This window comes from Schistocerca serialis, chromosome 11 (genome assembly GCF_023864345.2).
Source record: "Schistocerca serialis cubense isolate TAMUIC-IGC-003099 chromosome 11, iqSchSeri2.2, whole genome shotgun sequence".
NCBI lineage: Eukaryota > Metazoa > Arthropoda > Insecta > Orthoptera > Acrididae > Schistocerca > Schistocerca serialis.
The window spans coordinates 178,010,625-178,036,828 of record NC_064648.1 but is presented as its reverse complement, the minus strand read 5'-3'; the positions used below and the strand labels follow the sequence as shown (position 1 = coordinate 178,036,828).

Sequence of the window (26,204 nt, the reverse complement as noted above, 5' to 3'; positions counted from 1 at the left end):
TTCCGAACAAATGATAATGACACTACATCTACATAATTTCTTCATCGGTAAAGCCACTGCTAGTCGTATTTACTCTGAGTTAAATGAAGCCTCGGATAGTGTCAAGCTTTCTCATTGAAAGCTATTGATGATAGGTTGTGATGGTCCCAATGTTAATAACAAAACGGTGGATTGTTTTATGATTCTCTGATTCTGTTAGAAAAAAATAGTTGAGTGATGTCGGCACATGTAACATAGACATCATCCGTATTGTCTTCCAAAAAGAATTACGAGGACTTTGGTGAAAATACGTTGGACGTGATCTTGTTTGTCAGTAATTTTTGTTGGACAGATTTTGAAAAAATACAGTCAGATATGAAACTTTCAGGTCGTTGGTTTATGAAACGTGCTTCCTCTACGTTGCTGACATTAGAACCGGCTGGAAAGAGATTTTTGGAAAATGGTCGGCTGTTGAAAAATACTTTCTTCACTCCATACCCCAGCACAAAAGCAAATTGATGAGTTCTTTGCAATAGAAAAATATTGCTAAACTGTTAAAAGACAAAGCCACCAAAGTAGGCATTATGTTTGCTTGTCCAAATGCTCATACATGTTCAGGATCACTGGTTGCTTTCAGATGAGATCGTGTAATGCATCTAATATATAATAAGTTCATAAACTTCATCAGAGCATTCATGAATTGATTTTATGTTTTGTGCTGCTCCGCTGAGTCTGTAAGTGTGTGATAAGTATTATGTGCCCCTGAATAGAAGTGTTCAGCACTAGAGAAAGTAAATATCTCAAGTAGCTGAATGCACAAGAAAGATACTACATTTCCATGCAACCTGGAAAGCACTGTGTGTCTGCTTGTACACACATTTTGGAAAAGTCTTCTCTGGATAAACCAGCGTTGCGATATCTTTGATGATTGTATCCCGCAAAGAGTGTGAAAGAAGGATCACATAAAAAATAATAAAATTAGATGCAGTTCTTCCAGTTGAATGCAGTGAAGATGTACTAGTTGATGAATGGAAACTATTGATGTTAAAAGAAGAAAAATTGGGTAGTTACTAGAACCCGTTGGATGTTTACTGGAGTAAATTTTTTATAAGACATATACTTCTAGACCAAAGGAATACCTTTGCTTCTGCAAAAATTGCGTAGGATCCAACTGCACTTTCACATGGCAGTGCGAATGTAGAAATGGAATCCTCATTGTCGGAAAGCAGCTTGAATGCTGATACCCATGAAAGAACATTGGATGCTGTAAAAGGTTCTGTGGTGAATTTACTTGAGGGGAGGCTCACTTTGTAACAATCATTCAGAACTTTTCAATTCACACACTCAGTTCGTGTCAGATTCAAGTGCAGTACTGTGGATGTGAGAAGAGAGTGGCTGAGAAGAAACTGAGGAAACAAGAACAGGAAAAAGAAAAATGGTTGGAAGCAAGTATGAAGAGTAAGTTTGGAAAATAGAAAGTAGACATTGAACAATATGAACGTTCACCGATGAAAGTGAAGGAGGGAGAAAAGTAGAAAAGATTGAGTGTTGATAGATTACTGGATGATGGAAACAAATGTTTCAAAGAAGCAATAAATAAAAAACGACTTTGTTGGAATCAGTGTGACCCAAGCAGTGTTGGAGAGTGCTAGAGTTTACCAAAGTTACGGAACAAGAAGTGAAGAAAATTGAAGGCTTAGAGTAGATACAGGAAGCAATTGAAAACTGAAAAAGCAGTGGTGCGACAACATTTTTTCAAAGAAGCAAAAACAAAGGTAGATTTAATGACCCAATTTTGTAAAGAAATTGAAAATTATAAGTTGTAAACATTTTCTTTTGCATTATTCTGAAATGGTACTTTACAGTTGCACTTTAAAACTTCCTCTAGTTATAGGTATATTTATCTTGAATAAGAATATATCAGTATTAATATATATTAAATTACAGTGTTTTCTTAATTATTTTTATTATTACTGTATAGTGTGTTTATAAAGTAATGAAAGCGAAATTGTTGGATCATTTGAAGTGCGCCCTTGATGGAGTGCACTGAAAAATAATGTTTGTGTTAACGGTGTCAAATTAACTTTCTCTTATGACAGCACAATGTGAATGCCTTTCTATAATGTAATGCATTACAAAATCTGCACTGTAAATTCATCAAACCACAATTATTACTCTCAGAATTATTTGGAATTACATTCACTAAGCATTTAAATGTATCTTTCAAAACAACAATACACTTACCATTATCAATGTCCACACAATTCCTGTTACTTAATCTACACAATAATTGTGTGTCTCTAGCTCTTTGTCTTTCAGTATGATTCATTAATGTTCTGCTTTGAGGCATAGTGTAAAACAAATGTAGTTTCTATACAATAAGGGAAGTCATAGCTATTCTAAATGAACAAACTGAAAATTAGAAGCTTACTTCAGATTTGTTTTAAGTGTGGCAAATTAACTCAGTTAATACTGTTTACTACTCTTTGACAAAAATTAAGTGGAAAAAACAATCCATTAAACAACATTATGTGTAGTCTTTGTTTGTTGTCCCCAAAGGCTTCATTATTACAATACTTAGTTTTTCACTACTACCAACTTCAACATCCTAGCAATTGTGGTATTGCAGCTGTGTGGTATGCGTGTGTGCCGATCGATTTATGGAGTAGAAGTCGGTAGCAGTGTAAGAGACAGAGGAAAACTTTTCTCACCGGTGTATTACTTCTTGCTTTTGCCTCTCTTAACGGCTAAGTACACACACGTTTTTTCGTGGCAAAGTACAATTTTTAATTGTGTATGTTGCATTGGCCTCCTTTTATAATTAATATTAAAAATCAGTATTTCAGTTTTTGGTATTCACGTATTAATTTTATGATGCTTCTGACCCTTCTTTCCTAATGAGAAATTTGAGTAAGTATTTATTCTCCGTTTTTATGTCCAAATCAATAAAGTCAGTTGTTGCAATTCAAATGGTCAGTGATTCAGTATTTTAGTCTTAGGTTTGGTTTCCATCCTCACAATTGCAGCTGTGAAAGATAGTAAAGTAAAACTTATTGTCACTTGCAGCAAAATTTGATCCAAGGAAATCTGGAATTTCATCCCAGATATCTCACGGAAATTTTTTGTCGAAATGATGTCGCCCCTTCGGATTGCCTGTAAATTAGAATAGTAACGGTGAGGGTACCGGTACCTACCGCTCCGTACGTAATTCCTTTTTTTGCCTGCAGCTCCGCGCCCGCCGCCACCCACGCCTCCCTCAGGAAACTGCTTGCCCGGGCAGTTCGCGTGTGCCAGCGGAGGGCAGTGTGTGCCGCAGTCGTCAGTGTGCAATGGCCGACCCGACTGCAGGGACCGCTCGGACGAGAGGGACTGCCGTGAGTATATGCACTCCTCTGCTCTGCGCCATTTGCTCACTGCCGTTCTGCCTGTGACTAATTATTTGTTTTGGAGCCATTCAGTTTTAGCACTAGTGTACCAACATTGTGTGAGACAGTAGTGTTAATAAAAAAAATAAACTGTACACCATAACGTCATTCATTGATGGATTAATGCTTTACTATACATTTCACTTTTTCAGAATAGCCTACAGCTGTTGATAAATTAATAATTTTTAACCACCCATTTTGAACAACTCGTCATCTTCAGGTTCTGTATATTTATTTGTAGCTGGCTGTATGGCAACATTCTTATTGTGACATTGAATAAAGTAAAATCCATCCAGCTTAGCTGCTGTTAATAATAAAATGCGTTGATGCAGTTTATTAATCTTCGTAAGCTGTCGTAATCCGTGCTTCTGTGTGCAGTGCAATGCATACTGTTAAGTATCGATTTCGCCCGCTGAATTAACAGTGAGGGTTGGTGTGTTTGCCAGCCTGGAGGTGGCTTTTAGGAGGTTTCGCACATCCCACTAGATGAATACTGTGCTGGTAACCAAGTTGGGTACTCCTCTTCCACGTTAAGAACACTACATATAGACAGTTGAGGTACACATATTGTGTTCCAGGAGGTTAATGGGGTGGTGACAGGACGGGCATCCAGCCACCCTTTTACCACCTGTGCCAACCCCATTAATAGCCATGCTGACCCTGTGGCAGTGCGAGATGGAGGCACGGGGAAAAGAATTTAGGGATCGTGTAACTGAAATGGATGATTATTAGTCAACACTGTAACCATATAACAGTATGGAAATATTATTAACTGTGTATCTGAAGTGGAAGTGAAGTTTATAAAGTGTTTCAGTTGATTGCTTACTTATCTTTGACACAAAGTAAGAACTATTGAAATTCGTGTCAGGTAAGCAGTAAATCAGAATATACATGGATTGTCACCTGGCGTTAGTGATTAGAGATTAGAATTGTGGGACGTGTTTAATTTTGGGCACTAATGAGCAAGGCTGTCAGCATCCATTCTCTGTATAATGGTAGAAGTATATCTGCAAACTCAGTCATGAAAGTGCTACACATAATTTGCCATTGTCCCTGATCGTACTTTTTTTTTTTTTTTTTGTATGTTTCAGATAATGGTAAGCTTAATGGATTGTTGAAATTTCAGTAATTAAAGCCTCTGGCAAATAAGTTTAGAGAAGAAGTTAGATATCTCCCAGTACCAGACATTTGCTTTGAGTGGTTTTGGGAAACAGCAGAAAATCGAAATTGAGTTATGTAAGTTGCTATTCGTTCTCCACTCCTTCCAAATAAGATGCAGAAGCTTAACGATGGTAATTTGTGTATAAAACAACACTATTCAGTATCAGTCACGTCTATTCACATATTTATTGGAACGACATATTTCAGCAGCTTGCTGTCATTGTCAGGTGCCTTATCTATACATCAACTATGATGTTATTGTGGCAATGGAAAGTCCTCGGTGGTATATAAAAGATATACTTACAGACTCATTTTTTTGGTTATAGGTAATTCAGCACCTTAACTGTTGGATCCTTATCTACTTAAATTGTTATGTTAACACATTCCTGTTAACTGTGGAAGTAAAAAATTCTTTCACACTTCTGAGGAACGTGTGGTATAACAATTGATAAGTAAATAACAGGTAACCACTTGATGGCAGCATGTTGCCAGAAAGCATCGTACTAGTAAATGTTGGAGTGAAAACACGACTAAACCTCGAAAAGCGTTATTTTAAAAATTGTTTATTACCTTCACAGACCTCAACCAATTTTGTACAATGTGGGCAAATTTGATTTTAAATGATGATAGGTTTAAAGCTAGAAACATTCAATCCACAATTACTCTGTCAGTGTGTGACAGGTTATGGTGTACTGTTTGTTTGTTATAGTGTGATTTCGCCTGCAGTAAAAATAGATTTACAATTCTGTCTGGAAATTGTGCCGTGCAGATGTGTTTAAAATGGATTCACTTACGTTTTTGTTTTTATTTTGTTGTCTAGTATTTGGTTTCAGACAGGTGGAACTCTTCCACAGATGCTAAAGTAGTATCAAATTTTATTTGTTGTTTTGTTATTGCTCTGTTGTTATTTTATGATATTGTCTGCTGTTCCTTGTTAGTGTCCTGGAGGTTGCTCTGTGGTCTCACTTCTAACTCTGTAAGGAATTCCAGTTAGAACAGCTGTGTCTCAGTTCTGCAGTGCATCACATAGTTTCATTTAGTGGTGTGTAACTCTGTAAATGACTAATATTGAAGTAGAAGGCTAAGCATCATCTGAACATGTCACATTTAAAAATTTTGAATCACATTTAACTTAGATGAATAGCGATCAGGGGCTTGTGAAACAAAGAACAATGCATTTTCGCAATGTTATTAATAACAGACACCCGAGCATCAACTTCTGCTTCTTCCCTCCACTTGTATTATTATTTTTTGTTATTATTGTTTTGGAATGGAACTACATTTTTTTTGGGCCAGAATGGCAGAATTAGTGGTAGCAAATCAAACATTATAAGTTTGTGAACATGACAAGAAATTATGGGATAAAAAGCATTGAGATTTTTTGTTTTAGTAAGTATGAGCTCAAAAAGATGACGTAAAGTTGAATTCTTTATGATTTGCTGATGACCTCACTTTTCTTGCCAACAACATTCAAGTAACCAAATAACATACACAGTCATTGGAGGTAAACAAAATTAGAATTGGAGAATACGACATAAAAATTGTTGAAAAGTTTAAATATTTGAGAGAAATAATAACACACAACCTGAAGGAGAAACCATCATGGCAGAATAGAACAAACAAATTGATTAAATCACATTGCGTTGCCAAGAACACATATAACAATAAATTCCTCTCAGTAGCCACAAAAACTGAAACACTACAAAACAGTCACACAGCCACAAATGACATATGCTAATGAATCTATATTTAAAACCACCAACACTGTAGCAATAGACAGCTCAAAATAGAAACAAGGATAATCAGAACATGTATAAATAAAAAAAATACCAAAAAGATGGAGTTTGGAGAATAGCTTCAAATGAAACAGTTCATAAAGAAATAGAACCAATGACAAGTATAATGAAAAAGAAATGGATATCTTTCTTCGGGCATTTGATGAGAACAACAGAAAATAGAATTAGCAGGAGAATAATTGAGAAGTTACAGAATAGTTAGATCGGCATTAAATGGATCACGGAGATCAAGGCGGACATGATAAAATTTCACATTACGATTGGTGATTGGAAAGACAAGACAGACGTGCTCAAGATACTTCAGGACAAACGTATCACACTAGCAATAAAAATTAACAAACAGAGAATGGGAAGGGTGATTTTAGATGGGGAGAGAAGGGCATGATCTGAATGACTGGAGAAATTTTGGGCCAACAAAAAACAGCAGAGCTTAATTCATAATGTTGACTAAAGTGGTCCAATGTTGGCCATAAAATAAAATAAATAAGTATGAGCTGAAAAATGCATCCCTTAGGAGATATGAGCACTTGTTCATCTGTAAAACATATGTCTTCTGCAAGCTCTTTGCTATTACGAGTGATCTACAAAATGCAATAAACAAATGAGGACACATTCCTCTGTTATTGCCCACGGATACCGCATACAGTTAACAACTGTTGTTACTCTAAATCATATTTATATTTCTGAGTAAGGGTTGTGCAGTGCAGGCATTATTTCTAATGGAACCAGTTTGTATTTTGATAAGTTAGTGAAATCATTTACAGTGTAATTTTATCTTTGCACTTACCAGCATAAAATAATCGCATTACTCCACATTAGAAATGACAGACATATTGAATATTTCCTTTCGTGATGGCTCATAATTGCAACTCATATGTAATAGCGAGCAGATTACATTAGAAGCTCAGCTGTGTTACAGTAACAGAATAGTGTGTTCTCATTTGTTTACTGTGGTCTGTAGGTCGTTCATAATAGCAAAGAGCTTGCAGTGAAAGAGATGTGTCTCACAGTTGCGTAGATCAGAGGGTGCTCGTAGCTCTGAAGATACGCCTTTTAGAGCCCATGTTTACTGGACTTTTTTTCTTGTTTTGGTCCAAACTGCAACCTCTCAAAATATTGAATAAATGTATTTTTTTTTTTTTTTTTTAAAGTTGTCAAGTTGATTTATTATAATTTTAAATTTTAAAGGTGCAGTATACTTCATATGTACAACTGTTGTGTCTATGCGTTTTTGAATTTTACAAATCTACTTGATCTTGAGCTCTAATTCTCCAAAATGCAATAAGAAAGGGCATATAGATGAACACGGATAAGACCAGTTACTTTGTAATAAGCAGAGAGGAATGATGACACACCATTAGATGTAGGTGGTAAAATCTTTGGAAGGGTGAAAGACTTCAACTATTTGGGGGAGCACGCAGTGAAAGACTTGAGATAGACCAGGAAGTAAGGGCAAGGATTCAAACTGCAAACAAGTGAAGGTTTACACTCGGAAAGCTGCTCGAGTCCCGGCTTTTATGGAGATCCGTGAAGATTAGCTTCTACGGTTCTGCGGTTATGTAAAGGAGAGACCTGTATTCTTGACAAAAGAGGGAAAGAAAACTCACGATTTTGAGAATGCTGGCCTGAGATAGATTTGTGGACCAGTGAAGAATAGAGATGACTGGCAGAAAAGGTGACTAAAGAGAGAGTGAAGCAAGACCGGCACATAATGCGTAGAGAAGGCCAGATCGTCCGGCAAGTGAAGTGGTAGAAGAAGACATAGGAAGTAAGGGACCGAGAGGAACAACATGGCTGAGATAGACTGGACAGGATCATAGGGGATATTGGTGTGATTGGACTAGCTAGATAAGAATACATGGAGACTGGTAGGCAAGGCAAAAAATCAACTACGGTTAATGTGGCCAACCTAGTAAGAAAGACCAACGATGGTTTGTGTGGCCAGCCTAGTAACAGTCACAGTTAAGCCTAAACTAAAATATTTGAGTTTAAAAATTAATGAAAAACTGCAAAAACATGGTTGTCTTTGTTTCTTTAGCTCCTGATCACTGCCTGCCCTGGGGGAAAGTAACTTACTTATATCTTAATTTATCATCAGATATTTGAGGGCGAAAAAGTGAGTTTATCTTGTGTTTACAACTGTTGCTGCAGTGGTAACACCGGTTTCCATCAGATCACCAAAGTTAAGTGCTGTTGGGCTGGTATAATACTTGGGTGAGCGACTATCCGGTCTGCCGAGTGCTGTTGGCAAGCGGGGTGCCCTCAGTCCTTGTGAGGCAAACTGAGGAGCTACTCGATTGAGAAGTAGCGGCTCCGGTCTCTTAAACTGACATACGGATGGGAGAGCAGTGTGCTGACCATATGCCCCTTCATATTCATATCCAGTGTCACCTGTGGGCTTGGGATGACACAGCGGCCGGTCAGTACTGTTGGGCCTTCCGAGGCCTGTTTGGACGGAGTTTTTTTTTACAACTGTTGCTATTAAATACGTTCAGGGCAACAACAATTGTTGATTCACGTATCCTCTTTATATCAAATACATTTCATCCCTCTCAAGGTTGCTTCATAATCTCATTAGAAGTCATTAAGAGTGTTGACTTCTTTCAGTCCATTAAATGTCTGCTTCAAAATGATGTTCTCACATTACTGATGAGTGTTGAAAATCCTTTTACATGATTGCAAGAATGTGTTAAGTCCTCAATTGTGCTTACACTCATATTACAGCTGTTGTAAGTCCAAACTGACATATGAATTAATGGTGTGAACCCCAAAAGTATACACCTGTATTGTATTGTACGGAACTGGGGACCTAGAAATGATGGAGAGGCTTCATCCCCGCCGTAGCCCTCAGTGATTCACAACCCCACAAGAGGCTACAGCAGTCCACTCACCCCACCGCTGCCCCACACCGAACCCAGGGTTATTGTGCGGTTCTGCCCCCAGTGGAACCCTCTGGGAATGTCTCATACCACACAAGTGTAACCCCAAATGTTTGCGTGGTAGAGTAATTATGGTGTGCACGTACATGGAGAAAGTGTTTGGGCCACAATTACCAACATAGTGTAAGTGAAGCAGAATCAGGGGTACTTGCCCGTAGAGGTTATTGTCTGACACACTGAATTAGCTGGAATTCCTTAATTGCCTGTGTGTAACTTAAGCTACAAAATGTTGTTAGTGTTCATGAACATCTAAGCTATAAGTCTCTTGACAGTAAATTAAGATAAACTGTGCGTATCTCTTGTAAACAGGATCCAAATAAATTACTCAGCTACTATGTTGAAACTGTGTTTGTATCAGACAGATTCTGAGTGGTGTATGTTGTTTTTGTTTGCAGTCATGACCATTCTTATGATCTTAGAGCTGATAGCAACTTCGTAGCTATGCAGTACAAGAAACATTGAACCAAGTTACAAAGGTACCTCGCTGTTTACCCCCTGCCCCCCCCCCCCCCCCCCCCCAATCAACCAACCAACTAAGTTATGAAGTCAAAGAATATACTTGAATTCATAGCTTCTCAACTTGGCACACAGTTTTGGAAACTCATTAGCCTCAAATTATTGTATTACATCTAAATCTGACCAGGTTGCCGAGCTCCCTCAAATCGGTCTTCAGAGTGAAGACCACTGCTGCTGCCTCTACCATCACCATTACTGAAACAACATATAAATCTACATTTTATTTCACAAGCCATTTTAACATGTGGTGGGGGGTACGTTGGATACTGTGATCAAAGCTATGTTTCAATCACTGCTCATAGAATCCATGCTGATTGCTGGAGAGATTATTGATTTCCAAAATGGTTATAACATGCAAGCAAAAAACATATCCCATTTTGGTCTTATGAGATAGCTTATCATCAACTCCAAGAACACAGTAACATCTATGTTTGCAAACAAAAGCATAATTCAGTATGGGTGGATTCCAGTTGGAACAGACGTAAAATAAACACAATTTATTGCAATGAGAAACCGTGACCAATTATGTTATAGTCTCATTTACACAACAAATTATTCCTCAATTATGAGTATTTTTCAAGTCTATTAAGTTATTATGCCAAGAACAGTACAGTAACGTAATGAAATGTGTGAGTTGACATACATCTTTGTCATATGCTGAATAAATTGGCTGTGGTTAGGAAGTTTAGACAGCCCGTCTAAATCAGCAAGACATAGCATTAATAGAAAACATACATATGATGATAAACTGGTACGTGTTGTTGCGGGGCAATACCAATATTGTAGCACAACATATCAGTGACAGAGAAAGAGCAGTTAAATTGTAATACAGACTAAACATTCACTGTCGGTATGTGAAGTCATATATCCATGTAGTTTCAACATATGACACTTTTTCTGGAACGTTCATTTATTCTGAGAAATAAACAAAATATCGGACAGTTCATTAATTTCCTGTTGTGTCTGTTACAACATGTGTTGTTGAAACTTTTACATTTTATTGTATGACTGTGCATTACTTAGTGTAAATAGCTAATGCACTTGAAAATTTCTTGTTATTTGTTGTAAACTTGTTGAGTGAATAAAACTGGAACATAATTGATGACTGGAGTAATGCAGATGCAGATGCAATCAACAGTTGCAGAAAAGACCTTTAGCACTTCGAGGAGCGGTAACTCGATCACTATCATAGGAATCGGACAGTAAACACAGTTTTAATTTAGTGGACATTAACTGCCTGTTTGTATCCTGTAAAAAAGCGGTAATGTAACAAAAGGAAAAGGAGTTGTTAGAAGAGATTTACTGTACAAGAACCTGAGGAATGAAGACCACATGTGACCTCGTGAGTTACCCGATCAGGTAACGAGACGACGACGACGACGACGCAGTCACCGCGTGCCTGCTCCAAGGTGGATTTCCGTTGCGAGAATGGACCGTGCATCCCGATGCACCTCAGGTGCAACCGCATGGTCGACTGCCCCCTGGACTCGAGTGACGAACTCGACTGCCGTAAGTCGTGCCTCGACGTTCCCTGTACATAAAGCCGCGACTAATACCCGCAAAGGGAAGATGTCAGTGAGGAGAGTGGCTGAGCCTGGCCTTGTCACCAAGTTATTGAAACTATGTGAATCCAGCAGAGCCGACTGACAGTACTGCACTTGCTGTTTATCTCTTGTTGCTTATCTACCTATTTATCCCAGTCAGAGCACAGATAGGGAAAGGAATGGAAATTGTCCACAGTGTAAAATTGAAATTTGTTTACTTACAAATTTTTCCAGTATTTCAATGGACATTAGTGGTCACCAGTTTAAGAAGGTAATAAAGATTCTATTATGTTGTCTTAACTCCTTTTCTGCACAATTATCATTTTGGAGCACTGTAGACGGTGCAGAACTCATCCCAGGCAGTCGTGTTGCCCTCCGAACTGACCTATGTCATTTCAGTGAAGTGCTTTAGATGTACCAGTCTGTTGTACAGAAGGAGTGCAGTAAGATGGGTCAATATGGAGATGTGACAGAATTGCAGAAAGGAAGGAGCTACTGTGTTTGGAAGTGCCCTCATCCGCACTGAGGATGAAGTTGTCTGACTTGTCGGTGTATCGGACAGCGGAAACGTGTCTACAAGGAATGCTGTACCGTTTGCAGCCATATTACATAAAAGATCCTAACTGACAGGGATCAGAGGCAAGGGTCACATCTTGTCAGTGATAAGCAGTGTCACCCATAAGTAGCTGCTGCTGTCTGTGAATAGGAATCAATTCCAGCCGGTTTTGAATGAACTTTGTAAAGAAAACAGTGTGCAGTAGCGATTTAGAGTCGTTAGCTCGTAAAAGGCTTTTGCTTATAGTGGCACGTAAATCTGTACTTCTTCAGTGGGCCGAATGACACAGATAATGGCTGACTGCAGGCACTTTGTGAGGCATGAGTGCACTGACGTGTTTCACTTGTGCCAAGTGGAGGGAATAGTTTGTGTCACAGGTGATTCTTTGATGTTTTGAGGTCTTTTTCTCATACTGTGACCTGGGCCCAGTTGTTCAGGTTACTCTGGACATTAACTGGAAGGTTTATTTCAGCATTATTGTTGGACAAGCGTTCTCCTTTCTTTCACATCTTCATGATGAGTACGATGTGGAAACTTTTGTCTTCTAAGATAATAACAGCCACGTTAACAGGACAGCACGCACGTGTTCCCGGTTTGAAGAACACTCGGGCACCCTATCACACTTTGAGCAGGCTTGCTAAATTCCTTTGAAAATTTCATGGTCCTTTTGGAACAGTAGGTGAAACGTAGCAGTCGACATTCCCGAAATTTGGTAGTTGCACAGGGTCCGAGCACCGACGAGCGAGTTCAACCGGATAAGGCATATCTGAAGAAACTTTCTAAATTGAGGTCGTTATCTTAGTTCGAGGTGGGGTCACAGAATTTAATATAATATTTCGAGGGGTTGACTGATTATTTGTCCACTGTGTTTATGGATATAGATAGATTAAATACAAAATGTAAAGAAAGTTAGGAGGCTTACTGACAGATGAAGTAGCAGCAGATGTTTGTCAGGAGCTGGTGGATTTAGTGCTAAAAACAGTTTTTCCTTTCAGCTGCATTCTTTGTTACATTGTTCAGTTTACAATGCAACTAATTTGGGGATCACTGCATTATATTCTCATGCGAATGAGTCATATGACTTTAAAGAGTTGAGCTAAGAAGATATAATAGCTTTACATAATAAAAAAATGAGTTCCCTTCTTTGTTGTGTTCCACCATTTCAGTTAAGGTTTCAATTACTTGGTGACAGTGTAGGCATTCGCTGCCTTCTCATTACTGTGAGTAGTCGGCTACCTACCAGCAGGTCGGAGAGGATACAGGGAGTAAGGATTGTAGTGCTGGTTGCTGAGATTGGAGGTAACCCGGAGCCGGCTAACACGGACTATAAACAATAACTATTCCTCACTGTAAAATATGAAAAAATATTAACAAAGCACCACTACAGTTCCATCACATCATTTTTGTATCTGCATCTTTGACACTCACATTATTTGGTTCTTAATTGTAATATTGTACATAGCTTGTGATACATTTTGGTTAAGAATGACATTAATTTCTCCCAAATCATCATCATCTTCTTCTAAAAAGGTTCGGTCTCTTGGCCATTCTCTTTCCTTGTTGTATCATTGTCAAGGTGGCATTGCTGTATTTTTTTGCCCCCGGTTTATATACTAGCATTGCCAAATGATTGTCTTCTGTCCATAAAACATGGTAATGTCGTCATTTCCTAGACTCTTCTTTTTGATCGGTCACAATGAAGTTCAGGAATTCTGCTCAAATTGTGTCATTTCTGATCTCTTGTGGTCTTGTGCATTCCTAAACCATGAATTTTCATTTCACTTCCCCACAGGATGAATCACATAATTTTTAACACCCCTATTGTTTCATAATTGTTCACGATACTGAAGCAATGTTTTTGCCAAATTATACAGGGTGTCCGTAAAGTCCCTTTAGAGCTCCAAACTTTTATTACAACAGCAGTTGTTGAAATATTTTAACAACATTTCTTTTATTGTAATCAGTGTTTGTAGAAGTTTTTTTGACAGTGTTTAATAGACCTCTATAAGGGCACCTGTAGTTGCACAAAGCACATCAAGACGGTACTCGATTTCTTGCCATGTTCGTTGTAGCATAGCAAAAACGATGGTGGCAATGGCGTTACGAATCCTTTGCTTCAAGTCAGCAATGTCCCGTATCTGTGTTTGATACATAATATCTTTTACGTACCCCATTAAAAAAAGTCCACGGGAATGATATCTGGTGAAGGCGGTGGCTAAGGAATTTGCCCATCCCTGCCAATCCATCTGCCTGGAAATGTTTCATTGAGGAACCGACGAACGTGCAGTCTGCAATATGGCGGTGCACCATCTTGCTGGAAAATGATAGTTGGTTGTAAGTCAATCAATTGTGGTGCTACATATTCGGTCAGAAGGTCAAGGTAAACATCTGCAGTAATTGTTGACTTGTTGAAGAAAAATGGACCAATTATTCAATTGCACATGATCCCACACCACACATTCACTTTTGGATTATCCCAGTGAAGCTCCCTAGTCACATGGGGGTGTTCAGATCCCCTGATTCTCACATTGTGTCTGTTTAATGTCCCAGAAACGTGAAAAGTTGCCTCGTCACTGAAACAAACTCAATTGAGGAATGCTTCATCCTCCGAAAGGCATTCCAGCATGTTGAGTGCAAGCTCTGTCTGTTTTGGCTTGTCATTTGGTTCAAATACCTGTAACAGTTGCACTTAGTAAGGATACAACCGTAAGCTCTTGTGGAGGATGTTATGCACAGTTGAACGTGGTAGTTGCAACTGTCTGGCAGCTGTGGGGATGGACTTCATAGGTGAATGAGTGAAGACATTTAAAACACAATCGATGTTTTCCTCGGATGTTCTTGGTCACCCGCTCCTCCCTTTATCCAACACTGTCTCTGTCTCCATAAATTTTTTGTGCCATGCGCGGATTGAAGGGTGCGAAGGTGGATATCATCCATACTTCGTTCTGAAGTTTCATTGAGTCTGAATATCCGATTTTGTCTCAATAAACCAGGACACATTGTGCCTTCTCTTGAGGAGTTGCCATTTTATAGAGGTTCAGTTCCTTCCATAAACAGAGTATCTGAAAAACAAAATTTTGGTATAATTAAAAACTTACGTAAACAGTGATTACAATAAAAGAAATTTTGTTAAAATATTTCAACAACTGCCGTTGTAATAAAATTTTGAAGTTGTAAAGGGACTTTATGGACACCCTGTATTGCACTGTTGGACATATGATTGTGTTATATGGTTAAATCTCATAAATTTTGTATTAGCCGAGATACTGAAGCAGACATTTTCCACCCTATAAATGTGAAAGGCTGAATTGGTTATTGTTGTGTAAACACTGCCCAGTGTGGATTTCTGTCATTATATGCAGCAAGAAGATGATAGAAGCGCACTGCCCTGTTGTGCTGTTAATGATTTCTTCCAATGTTTATTTAATGGAAGGAACACGTACTCGTATATTACAGCTTTTGTTTTGTACAGCTGTTTGTTGTTTCAGCATCAGACTTTTGTGGACTACCAGCATGTCATCTTGGGTAAAAAAGTGTGATAGTAATTTGATTGTATCAATGCCTTTACAATTTTATGTCCAGAAATCCAAAATCAGGCTTGTATTGCTTATCCTTGTTAACACATTTTTCGGAATTCCCATCTTACTCTCTTTTGTTTTGCAACCAATCATTTCCTCATTAGCTCTATACAAAAGTGACCTTAATTATCACAATTTTATCCTTCTGTGGAGTGTTTTCTCAACTGTTGGTGATTGGCAGGTGTCATCTGGCTTTCATGACGTGAGTGGATTACAAAATTCTACTCTTAATAACATGTTTTCACTTCACTACAGTTTTTTTTCCCCAATGAACTTAATGGAATTGAAATTTTATAGCTTGGTTGATTTCACTGTACATCTTTTTCAGTTTAATTGCTACAAACTTTTTCCATTTTGTAATGAAGCTAAAGACTGCACATACACTGTTCTTGGAATGTACAATGAAATGGAGAGGTAAATCTTATTATATATCAAGTAGTTTGTGGTGAGGTGAGTAGCTCTGTAAGGTGTTGGTGGTTGTATTTAAATAATTTAATTAATTTGTATCATTGTTCCTGTAAGATGTGTATTACATATCCTGTATCTAGGTAACACTGCAAGTATAAAATATCCTCCCTCCTGCAGTAAACAACACTTTTTTGGGATATGAGTAGAGGTGTAGGGTTAATATAGCTTTTATTAAAATCCTGTAAGAATATGTGCAACTTGTAAAATTGTAGTTCAAATGCACAGTGGAAGATAACTAGCAATTTTGTATTAAAATATACAACTTACTTGTAAAATTCATTTATTTTACTAGCTTTTGCCTTGTAACAAAATGTTAAATTAATACACGTGATTAATCAGCATATACTGTATATACAAGTTAACAAGTTTCATTGTAAGTATTTCAAAGTGACACTTTTGAGTAAACTGTTGTACAGTTTAATGGTCCAAATGACAGCTTAATTTGAAATCGTATACTGACATTTTGTTACCCTTATTGATTAACTGTAGAAAAGTATACATCTAAGTAAAGGAATGTTTTTTTAAAATTTGAATGATTTGTTACAGTCATTTGAAACTGTAATCACATAAAAAGTGTAATTAAATACAAGTTGAGACAGAATGCCTTGCTGTATATAATGCTTTGTATTTAAGCTATAACATACTACTGTAATATTTATTTTGTAATTACTGGAACAATTTTATCAAGTAATTGTAAGTACTAGAATTTGGAGATGTGACATATACTTATCTTCGTGTTATGTTGTACAATAATTTTTGCTTTTGTTTGCAGCTGTTTTGAGTCTTTCTTGTCACAAACTTCACAATTCCACATGCATTGATAAATAGAACATTAGCAAGTATTTTGATATTCACTAGCCACACAATACTGTCTTGTTCATTTCGGTGGCTCAGTGGTTGCTTTGTGGATAGCAGTGCAGAATATCACATGTTAGAACTGACATCAAATCATGAAATTGTTTTTCCATCTGTTGGTACTTTCTCTACTTTATTGGTCATAAAGACAATTACAGCAACATTACCATGCCACTCCATACCATTGACAACATACGATACTCTACATTTTTCGAGTGTTCTGGACCACTATTGGGCAAAATTTGGTTCGCAATAACCCTACACAATGCGAATTACATTGTTTCCTTTCGTTTAGTTTACAAATACCTGAGCATTCAGATATATCTTCTGAGAACGACGATGACGAGACCCAACAAGTTCCCCACACGTTCTGTGAATGGGTGAACCCATTCTTGGAATTGAATAAGTCATTTAAGCTGAGGTTTCGTTTGCAGAAAAGTACTGTAGAGCGATTGGAACTAATGCTCAGAGACTATCTGATGAAAGCAATAAAAAGAAAGTAACTGCTGACTGCAGTGAGCTGTTAACTTTTAGATTTTATGCCACAGGAATCTTTCAGATAGTGGTTGGTGGTCTTGCTGAAGGACACATAGCAACAGCTTTCAAAGCTGTCCATAAGGTATCGACCTTACAAGAGAATTAAAGTCATCCGCAACTTTTCTCCATGCCTTTACCTTGTTGACCACAGTGATCCCCCCCCCACTCGCCCCGCCCCCCCAATCCACTCAGTTATATCTTTATACTGGTCCAATAAAATTTCCAGCAGTAAATCTTTCTCATACTGGGAGAAGTTTAATGGTTACTCCTTTTTCTGTTTACTTGCTCTCTCACAGCTATAGCTTGACACCTTATAATAAATACTGTGTGTATCTATCATGTATGATAAATATCTGTGGTCGAAGCACAATACTTGTGTCGATAGCTGATTTTATCGGTGTTGCCAAGCATGTTACATGCTACCTAAGATCAAATCGGAACCTGCTTCAGTGGATCCAAATTTAGTGTTATGCAATAGAGCTGAGTCCTGAACATATTTCAGTTTCTGATCTTATGTCAAATTTGACCTCCAGTCAGCGATGTTTATACAGTCGGTCCTAAATGTTGTTTTAACATTATGCAAAAGATGAATTCCACAGGGACTCATTTGTTACTCATAATGAAGGAAGGCCTGTGACCTACAGAATAATACCGAACTATGTTTGCTTGTTCCCTTCTGCTTTGTATTCATTATTTCAGTCATTTCTTTACTGACTTTCTGTGTTTTTATTGTGTAGTAAAATAATGTTTTGAACCTCACTAGAGTCCATATTGTTTCCATGAACATCAAAACTTCCATAGTTTTCATGTTATGAAGTAAGTGAGTTCCAGCATTGCTGGATATGCATCAACGGTGTGTTGATTTCTTGCAGCTGCTGTACCAACTGTCGGAGGCCTCAACCTGAAGACTTATCCTGACGACCAGATCATCAAAGAAAGTATGTACAAATTCATTTGCTTTCTATGTTCCCACTTTAGTGTGTAATAAATAAATTTCCATTTCATACTCTTCAATTGTGTGGCGGCATGAGGTTATCCCTTGTATTAAACCTCACATTAACATTGTATGTGGTGCTAACCAAGTATAGGATTAGCTGTTTTTTGAAAGACCCCTTTTTTTTTATTGGGCTCGTACGTGTCAGATCCATCCCGTCTTCCCATTTTATGGTCAAATGATTTCTGTAGAATGTTTGGTACAGAGGGCATGACAAAATATACCTTTTTTTATGTTTTTAGAAAGCATGTTGACGAGCGAATTGAGGATTGAAATCCGTGTCCAGAAACGTTCTACAGTGGCACTTCAAAGTGTCGCGAATACTGTTTAGCACTAGGCCACCACATGAGCAGCAAGTGTTTTTCTACACCAATGCCTTTTCGTCTACTGTGCTTAGTTCCTTCTGCGGTGTTATCGTGGCATGCATGGAAAACTGAGAGGCCATCTGATGTCCTGAATGTTGCTAGATGCGCTGTGAGGAATTCTGCTTGTGGTCCGTCAGTGTGCAAACTCAAAAGTTTTCTGCCAAATGGTGGCTCAGTGGTACGCATTCTCCCCTGTAGCACAGACACTCTGTAGTACGATTGCGTGGTATTTTCATTTATTAGATCTTGTCCTTAATTTGTATCTCAAGAGACGCTCTACAGACCCTTGAAGTTTGTAAATTTTTGTTACAATCTGTATGGTAGGCCATTAGGTTTGAGAACGTAGTTAAACTACATTGATTTTTAAAATGGGCACGAAGCCAGGAAAACCATCAAAATGACCAATAAGTTCCTGGGGATTTATTTTATAGTTAGTGGGCCATTGTCTAAGGCATATTTCTGTACTTGACAGTTAGTATCTTAATGGAGGAAGCGTCATGACTGTGAACCCATCTTTAGTTGATTTTTGAACTTAACTAAGCTCAGCAAGTCGAACTGCTTGTATTTAACAATGCAGCGACTGCTGACTTATGGTCAAAATGCGTTGTTGAACTTTTATGAACAGTAAAGTGGGTGCTGTCTCCTTTTTTTCATCGTAGCGTAGTATTGATTGGACCTTGACAAAAACCTTAGTGTCAGAGAATTTAATTTTTTGGTTTCTGGTCCCAGAGCATGATCTGCTACTGCCTGTTTATCCATGTTGCCATGGTGACAATCACTCTTATGACATTTAAGCCAAATGCAGATGCTTCTTTTAGTAGCAGTCACCTTGTAGAGTTGATCACATGTGCAGATCGTGCACTGCAGCCAAAGAACCACTGCATTTGATTCTTTGAGACTATATTTGTGTTGAGATACAGTCATTACGGAAAGGCCATTGAAATTCAGAAATGCAAAAGCAGTTTTAACAGAAAGGAAAGACAGAAAATAGACTGTTGTGTGTTTATGAAGTAAACAGTACCCCAGCCCTCGTGTTTGTATTGTCATCTTGTTGAGGAGCATTTTTTAATTTGAAAATTAACTACCTGAGCCTTTATAGCCTCTGATGATGTCTTGAGCATCAGGAGATGGAATGTCAAGTACAGAACCTTGTCTTGGACCAGAGCCTAGTGCTCATAATACAAAAGGTGTAAAGTTCAGCTGTGAAAGCTTGCACTGGACAAGCAATACATATTTGGTGTTTCAAAACACAAGGTGCCTTTTGTAATGAATCACAAGGCAATACTCAATAAGAAACTATGATGTTGTGATGTGATGAAGAAGGGAAGGGCAAGACACTAGAAACCTTGTGGTTTGGAAAGGCCCAGTGGTTGCAGTCATATTTCCCTATTTCATAAATGATGGTACTTGTTCTTTCACATGGGTGAAACTATAAATGTAACTTACCCTATCAGTTGGATCTGCCCGCTTCTGAAACTGGTTTACATGGCAAACACAAGCAAACAAGAATTCTGTGTGGTGTAAATGGTAGGTGAGCACAAGTGAGCTAGATTCGGTCCGCATTTGGTAGTGTTTGCCCTAAATGGAACACCAACAGCTGTGAAAAGGATAGATTGCTATTCACTTAAAATGTGATACATCGAGTTGCAGATGGGCACAACGAGAAGGTTGTTACTTACTTAACTTTTGCCCAAAGTCTTTTTCAGAAAAGAAGGGGAAACATACACACACATTCACACAAGCAGACACATATCTTTTTCAGAGTTGCTCAAATTTCATTTATCACATTTTATTGATATTATCTTCCTTGTATACACTTTAACAAACTACTTTGAAGTGCTACCAAATGTCACTGCAGACATCAAAAACGATCTGAGATCGTGAAGCTATTGAAATCTGAAACAGTCGCTAATGTTAAATGTCAACGTTTGCAAATAACCGGAGTGTGAATGTTAGTATTTTTTCAGGTTATGTCGCTCATCAGTAATTAGTGTTCTACTTTAAAATATGCACCTCAGTTGTAATGAGAAACCGGCAGAAAGCGTCAACAGACATATGTTCAGAGTTTTGGAGTAATGCTAAGGAAGGCTGGAGCTGCAATTCGACACATTTCTTGCTTACATACAAATTCAGGTCTCAAAAAATTTTCTTTTCCTGTGCCATTCTGGTTACCTAGTGAAAAATGGAGTGCTCTCAATCCAAAATAATCATCTCCAATTATCACAGTTTTGGATCGTGTCTCTAACTATATGGTGTTGAATCGTGTGTGCTACTTATTAGCACTAAAAAACGATAAAGCCACGTTGATAGGTTGTGTGCGTTATCTCACATTTCCTTGCTTCTGCAAACACTTGTTCAGAGATACAAGTGAATGGTAGTGAACTCTGGTGAATCGTGTACGGATATCGGTTCGCTTCTGCTCGCTTTGTTGTAAATCGAGCTTGAGAATGCAGATCAGTAGCAATTGTAATGAAGAACTGAAGTGAACACCCTTCTGCCTTAAGATAATTTCATGTCTTACTTGGGTAGCACTGCATACTGTGACCTTTTGTGTAACTAAATTTGTGTGTGTATCCTGAAGAAAAAGGTGGAGAGCACACCATCGTAAATGGTATTATGGTGGAAAATCCCTTCATATTATGTACTGACACTTTCATGTTTATTTGTTGTGGTTTGCGTTTTGTTATAACTCTCCTTTTGACTTGTACTGAAATTTGTTGTAATTGCCACAAAGAACTTCTTCACCCTAACAGAGCACCTGCGATATTTATGAGTGCACTAATAAAAAGTAGTTTTTGTAACAGTAGTGAGAATTCATGTAGTTACTAATGCAGTTCTTGGGAAGTCTGATTATAAACAGAACTTTCACTAAAAGAAGAATATAAAGCTAATAAACCACAGAGCTTTCAAGAAATGCTGAAATCAAATGTTCTCTACCAGCAGAACATCAACATAAAAGGAAACTTTAATCTACATTGTACAAAGGCGGCAGTGATAATTAATTGCCTTAAACACACGATACCCATTCACTGATAAAGTTTTTGTTATTTGAAATGTATAAATGATTAGTTACATGCTTTGTTAAACATTTGTTCTGACCTTTCAGTATTATTTAACACCAATGCATTAAAAAGACAAAAGTACAGTTTTGTTATAAGAAATCTTCAGTTTCTCTTGTACATTTATTTCAAATGGTCTTAATTTCTCTTACAATCTAAGTTAAGAATTGTTCTTAATATTTTTACAGAAGTGTTCTAGTGAACAATCCTTTTTAAGTATAGTTCTGTGAAATAAAACATAATGTCACTTACTATGTAAATGTCCCTCATTATAGTAAATTCCATCTAGCATCAGAGCAACAATCTAAAACATAAATTAAAAAACGCAGACCCTACTGCATGACACAGTATCACACTGCCTCATGCACACGCAAAACACACACACACAATTTTGTCTAAAAGCCTTAAGTCCAGTGACAAGATTCAAATTTGTAGTTTTTTCTGGAGGTCTAGCTTAGCCATTTTTTAAGTGTTACTGATTACTGATAGATCGTTGATACTCAAAAGTGACATCATCAGTGGTGGCTCTAATGACTGAGTGGTCATCATTTTCTCGCCTATGGCTAGAGAGATATCACACTGACACTTGTGTTAATGGTAGCCTTGTGAAGGCAGAGCATCAGTGATTGCAAACTAACTTTATTTGCAGTCACAGTTATTAAAAAATTTCCAACAGCTATCTTAAGTTTTGACAAATGTTAGAAGGAAGTCTGTTAACACTTTTGTGTTAAAGGATCACACTTGAGTATAGGTCGGGCTGTGATTTTCTCGACGTACGAGCCACCTATCGCCCGACAACTGGACTAATTTTGTATGAGAACACTGTATGGGTGTCTCGGGACCTGCTCCTTGACTGATTCTGCCTTCTGTTGTCAATTCTAGAATTATTTGAAAAGAAAGCATTATTAAACGTAACAGCTGCTGCCGTGAATGTCTGAGCCAATGTGATTGCATTGATGTAATTTCTTGCATGTACTCATTAGGCTTCACAGTGTGCTGTAATTCTTATACAAATACATCACATTTGTTGAGCGAGCGAGAAATTTTGGAAGCTCAAGAGGAAGAAATTGCTGAGCAATTCACCTTGCACTTTTTCGTGGGAGGATACATTTACTTTCCTTCACTTTTATTTTCAAATTTATAATCTATTGAAGAACTAAAGTAAATATGAAGAAGCTTGGCTCTTTTTAGAATGCATTACTCTAGAAGATACGTCAGTTACATATGTGGCATTAACACTTTAAAAAAGTGGCATAAATGCTCGATTTCCCAGGCCCAATATTCTTCTAAGTGACCAATCACTGTAGTGTTAACTAAAACTTGTGGAAGTGTTGCAGAAAGTGCCCATAAAATCATGATCATCCAATCAAAATTCAGATGAACAAATACCTGTTTTAATGAAAATAATTTCTGTTTACAACAGTAATTTCTAAGAAGTATGTACACATCATACAGCTAATTTCTTTTAGGTTCACATAAAAAAATTAAATGAAACTTAACCCAATTGTCAGTGTAGTAAACACATTTTCTTTTGTATTTCTCATACCTCTTAGATGTAAAACTCCTCTGGTGCTATACCTTAAGAATATCGAAATCCCAAATTAAAAAATAGAGATAAGAACAACCTTTAAAAAATAAATAAATTATTAAATTTGTGATAAAAGAGAGATAAATGATTGAATGTTGTGTGGACTAACCTAGTTTGTTGTTATTTTTTCTTCCCTATTCTGTTGTGGAACCACACCACATTTTTACAGAGGGTAAGTTGACAACTTTCTTTTTCCCACATATTGTACTATTATGCCTGCATCCGCCACAGTAAAGCTTCAGAAGTAACTCCTATTAATACTTCGTCTGCAGTCACTTGAGTGTAGGAGCTGACAGCCGGCTCCTTAACACAGGTGTGATGCCGGTTCAACATCTGCATGGGCTTTGCATGTAAGCCATTTGGTTTGTCCTAAACATGTAATAGTCTGCATAGTAAGTATCTGGTTGCTGTTGTATTTTTCTGCCAGGCCAAGGTAGCTTTCTTACTGTAATGTTTATTCATTTACTTCCAGTTCTCATGCACACCAGCCCTTTTTTCTGAAATTTGGTGTTTTGCTGCTGTGAGGTATAATACTTAGATTGCTTTTGTCACTCTCTCTCTCTCTCTCTCTCTCTCTCTCTCTCTCTCTCCCCCCCCCCCCTCTCCCTTACCCCCACCTCTCTCCCCCTCCCTCCCTCTCCTCCCAACCATGGGTCACAAATCATTGTGCTCATTCATCTTTCATGAGATACTTTGGCAGATTTTGCTCCCAGATAAGCTTGATATGAAGTTTGGGGTTTTGCGAATGATTATCATTTACTTTTTCTCTGTTAAGGGTATTGCAATATAAGAGTGTTTCATATTGAATGTGTTTTACTCGTATTTACAAAACATCATCAATAGTCATTCAGTAAACATAATACATACCTACAATTTTTATTTACAGATTAAAAATAATTTTTCCTGATGAATTTGTTTTACAGCTTCCTTAACAGTGACAGTGTTTATTGCACTTTTTGTAAGTGTTATGAAGTCAACATGTTTTTTCTTTGTTGTTAGGAGAGATTCAAGTTGAAAAATACTTGATTGCACTTTCACCGTTTTCTAGTCACTGGATTTTAGGGACCTGCCTTTTCTTTTCCTACATTTTTGTTTTAACGTTTCACTTCACTTCTGCAGAACTTCACAAGAGATGTTTTCATAGAAGTTTCACTGTCATTTTGCCAGGTTTTCATTCATGAAGACCACTTTTGTGAAGTTTTACAAAAGTGGGGTGCAGAAAAACTGTTTTAATCTATAAATAAAACAATTTAGGAACTTGGTATGGGAAGTCCTGTCAGATAGGTGTTGTGTATTCATCTGGCTGTACTTGAGAGAGAGAGAGAGAGAGTTTTATGTGTGTGTGTATTCTCGTTCAACAAAGGATTCATTGAAAAGCCAACGAAGTGTTTAATCTTGTTTATGTAACTATTGGTGGCTTAGTGCCTCCACAAACTGAAGAAATGTTTTTTGCATACTACATTCAAAGAATGACCATTAGTGATGCTTTGTAAATAAAAACAAAACAAGTGACATGTAACACACTCTTAAATAACAGAAAGCTTAACACTGGGAAAATAACAGCTACTACTGAAGATAGCCACGCAAACAAACATATTGAGTGTTATAATGGCCAAGAGAAAAGTTTCCCGCATAAAAGTGTGCACAATAAGATCAGTACGCAGGTTGCCTTTATACGTTTGCTTTTAAAATTGTAGAGGTGATGCAAGATCACGTGCTGAGTACTTAGTGTTGAGAAATGAATATTTAGCTTTCTATTAAACCTTACAGAAACATGTTAAAGCTCACAGCAATTGTTCAAAACGCCTTAAGAATTAATTTGCTAATACAAACGTTTATCTCTTTTGCATGCGAGGGTAACAAAAAAAGTTGCCTTAATTTTTCAGGTTTGTCCCAAATTTTCTTCTGAAACCTTGGGGCACATGTATAAACTTATGGTGCAATTTTAATGAGATGTAATGGGTTGCAAATGGACACTAATTTTCAATTTAAAGAAATACTCATTTCGCTTCTGTGCACTACTATTAACTGCTGCTAGAATGAGCTTTCTGTTAGAAAGGTTTAATTTTACTCTTTATATCAACTGTATTGAGTAATAGTTATTTTGATATGTGATTGTATTTTTAGTGTATATTGAATATTTATAGATTTGTTGGTTGTTTTAATGGGATATGGGCAGAAAAATGGGTGGAGGATGCAGAAGTTTCATTTTTGAAGTACCGCTCATGTGCTTCCTTCTGTTTTTTCCACGTCAGTGTTTAAGTCTGAGAAGTTATGTTGCTGTTGCTCTCACTACCTAAAGGTAGTGTAAGGAAAGAATGAACTTGTTACTGGTGAACAAAGGAAGATACCTGAAGGTGTGCTTGGTCTAGTAGAAATGCCTTTAGTCTAGTAGAAATGCCTGCTACTTGAGAGGAATTAATGAAATATTTTGAAGATAGTGCTTTTGCCCTCAGGAGTACAGCGGAATGGAACAATAAGGAAAAGTTGTGGTAGCTGGAAAAAAAAAAAAGGTAATACTCTTACCAGCTGAGCTGTCAGTCAAAATTCATGACCTGCCGTCACAGCTACAGTTCTGTTAGTACCTATGTTCCACTTTCAAAGCCGGTCTGCGTACATTGAACCTGTGAGGATGGGTCACAAGTCTTGTGTGGGTAACTCAGTTGGGGAAAGCGTTAGGAGAGCTCTGAGTTTGCAGTCAATTCCAGCCCACATATTTAATGTTAGAAGTTATGCAGTAGCACATTCTCCAATTGCAGAATAAAAAACATTAAGTTTGCTGTGAAAAGTGGTTCCAAAGTGAAAAATTTGCTCCAGACATAAAAAAAATGAATGCTGTGGTGG

At 37.5% G+C, this 26,204-nt stretch overlaps 1 protein-coding gene across 1 annotated transcript in view; it reads left to right on the top strand.

Annotated features, from left to right (window-relative positions):
- Positions 1–26,204, top strand: part of LOC126427231 (basement membrane-specific heparan sulfate proteoglycan core protein) — a 792,772-nt gene that overhangs the window by 515,328 nt on the left and 251,240 nt on the right. The window contains exons 24-25 of the mRNA XM_050089468.1: positions 3,207–3,353; positions 18,227–18,292. Of these exons, the coding sequence (XP_049945425.1) occupies positions 3,207–3,353; positions 18,227–18,292 (213 nt within the window). The remainder of the gene's footprint in view (positions 1–3,206; positions 3,354–18,226; positions 18,293–26,204) is intronic.